The following is a 1940-nucleotide window of genomic DNA, read 5'->3' as shown; positions in this document are numbered from 1 at the left end:
TCTCCCCCTGGGCAGCCACACGTCTATTCTCCAAGTCCATGATTTGCTTTTCTGTGGAAAATTTCATTTGTGCTGTATATTAGATTCCAACTATAAATGATATCATATGGTATTTGTCTTTCTCTTTCTGACTTATTTCACTCAGTATGAGAGTCTCTAGTTCTATCCATGTTGCTGCAAATGGCATTATGTCATTCTTTTTTATGTGACTTGCCTTTTTATAACTGCCATCTGAATGACTTTTTTCAGAGCCCTCTTTATGTCTTTGTTCCTGAGACTATAGATAAAGGGATTCAGCATGGGTGTTACCACTGTGTACATCACTGTGGCTATTGTACTTAAGTGGGAGCTGTGGGTAGGAGCAGAGCTGAGATAGACTCCTACACCTGAACAGTAATATAGGAAGACAACCAAGAGGTGAGACGCACAGGTGGAAAGTGCTTTATACTTCCCCCCAGCTGATGCCATTCCATGTATAGATGAAATGATCTTAGAGTAAGAGTAAAGGATACCAGCCAGAGGACCACCACCAATCAGTAGGGCTGTAAAATACATAATTGTATCATTAAGAAAAGTGTCACAAGCAAGATTAACAATCTGTTTGATTTCACAGAAAAAGTGAGGGATTTCCAAGTCTGTACAGAAAGACAGTCGAAGCACCAGTAAGCTTTCTAACAAGGAATGGAGGGCACTGATGATCCAGGACACCAGAACCAGCAGTCCACAGAGCCGGGGGTTCATGATGACTGTGTAGTGTAGGGGGTGGCAGATGGCTAAGAAGCGATCATAAGCCATTACACTCAGAATAAAATCATCCAACACTGCAAAGAGTATGTAAAAATACATCTGGCTGATGCAGCCTTCATAGGATATAACTTTGCTCCGGGTGTGTATATTTATTAGCATCTTTAGGATTGTTGTGGTGGTGAAACAGATATCTACAAAGGAGAGATTTGAGAGAAAAAAGTACATGGGTGTGTGGAGGTGAGAGTCTGAACTGGCAGCCAGGATGATGAGCAGGTTTCCAAACACAGTGATGAGGTACATGGAGAGGAAAAGTCCAAATATGAGGGGCTGCAACTCTGGTTCCTTTGATAATCCCTGAAGAAAAAATTCTGAATTTTGTGTATAGTTGCCTGGAACCATATGGTGGTGGTGATTACTAGGCATGGAAAAGATAACACGATTAATTTTTACACAAATGGAATGGATATTTCTAACAGTTGAAATGTTGCTATTTGTATTTTACATCCAAGAAATAAATCTGTACATTTTGTACAAATTATTGCTTCTAAGAGGCTTCTCATGACATCTATGACTAGTAATTCTCTTAGAGAGAGACAGAAAAGATAGAGATAAAAGTGGGAAAAAGATACGAAATGCTCAGGTAGATATGCTAGATAGCTTATAATGAGGAGAAAACTCTTGGATTCCTCCCAAGGCATCATATATTTATTAGTTTTAGTGAGAAATGCTTTCATGCATTAGAGGAATACATGTTGACTATTGACCATCTTCTAGGTAAAAGTACAGGGTGCTGGAAAAAAAACAAAGTGTATAATGATAGCACAAGAATATAAGAAAATAAATATCATATATCATGTCACATTCTGAAATATGCTCTGAAGAAAGAAAAACTATATATTAAAAACCATGGTTGGGGATGCTATTTTTTTTTACTGGGAGTTCAGAAGACCTGTAAATGATGAAATAAAAGCTGGATAGATGAAGATATTGGAAGTGGGGGGAAGATACTGGAAGTGTGGGAGGAAGATATTTCCGGTAGGGAAAGAGCCAGAGAAAAGACCTTTAGGAAGGCTCTTTTTTCAAATATTCAAAACTGAAAGTTTTGCCAGTGTGGTGGTGAGGGAATGAGCAAGAGGGTGTAATGAGAAATGGTAGAGAATGTTGAGGAATGGAGTGGCCTCCCTGCTACAGCT

The 1940-nt window shown here is 39.0% G+C and overlaps 1 protein-coding gene across 1 annotated transcript; it reads right to left on the bottom strand.

Annotated features, from left to right (window-relative positions):
* Window positions 202-1392, bottom strand: LOC110259631 (olfactory receptor 7A17-like). Its single transcript, XM_021085114.1, has one exon. The coding sequence runs from the start codon at window positions 1168-1170 to the stop codon at window positions 202-204; it is 969 nt and encodes a 322-aa protein (XP_020940773.1). The 5' UTR covers window positions 1171-1392.

Source organism: Sus scrofa, chromosome 2, assembly GCF_000003025.6.
Source record: "Sus scrofa isolate TJ Tabasco breed Duroc chromosome 2, Sscrofa11.1, whole genome shotgun sequence".
NCBI classification, from domain to species: Eukaryota; Metazoa; Chordata; class Mammalia; order Artiodactyla; family Suidae; genus Sus; species Sus scrofa.
This window is presented reverse-complemented; position numbering and strand designations above follow the sequence as displayed.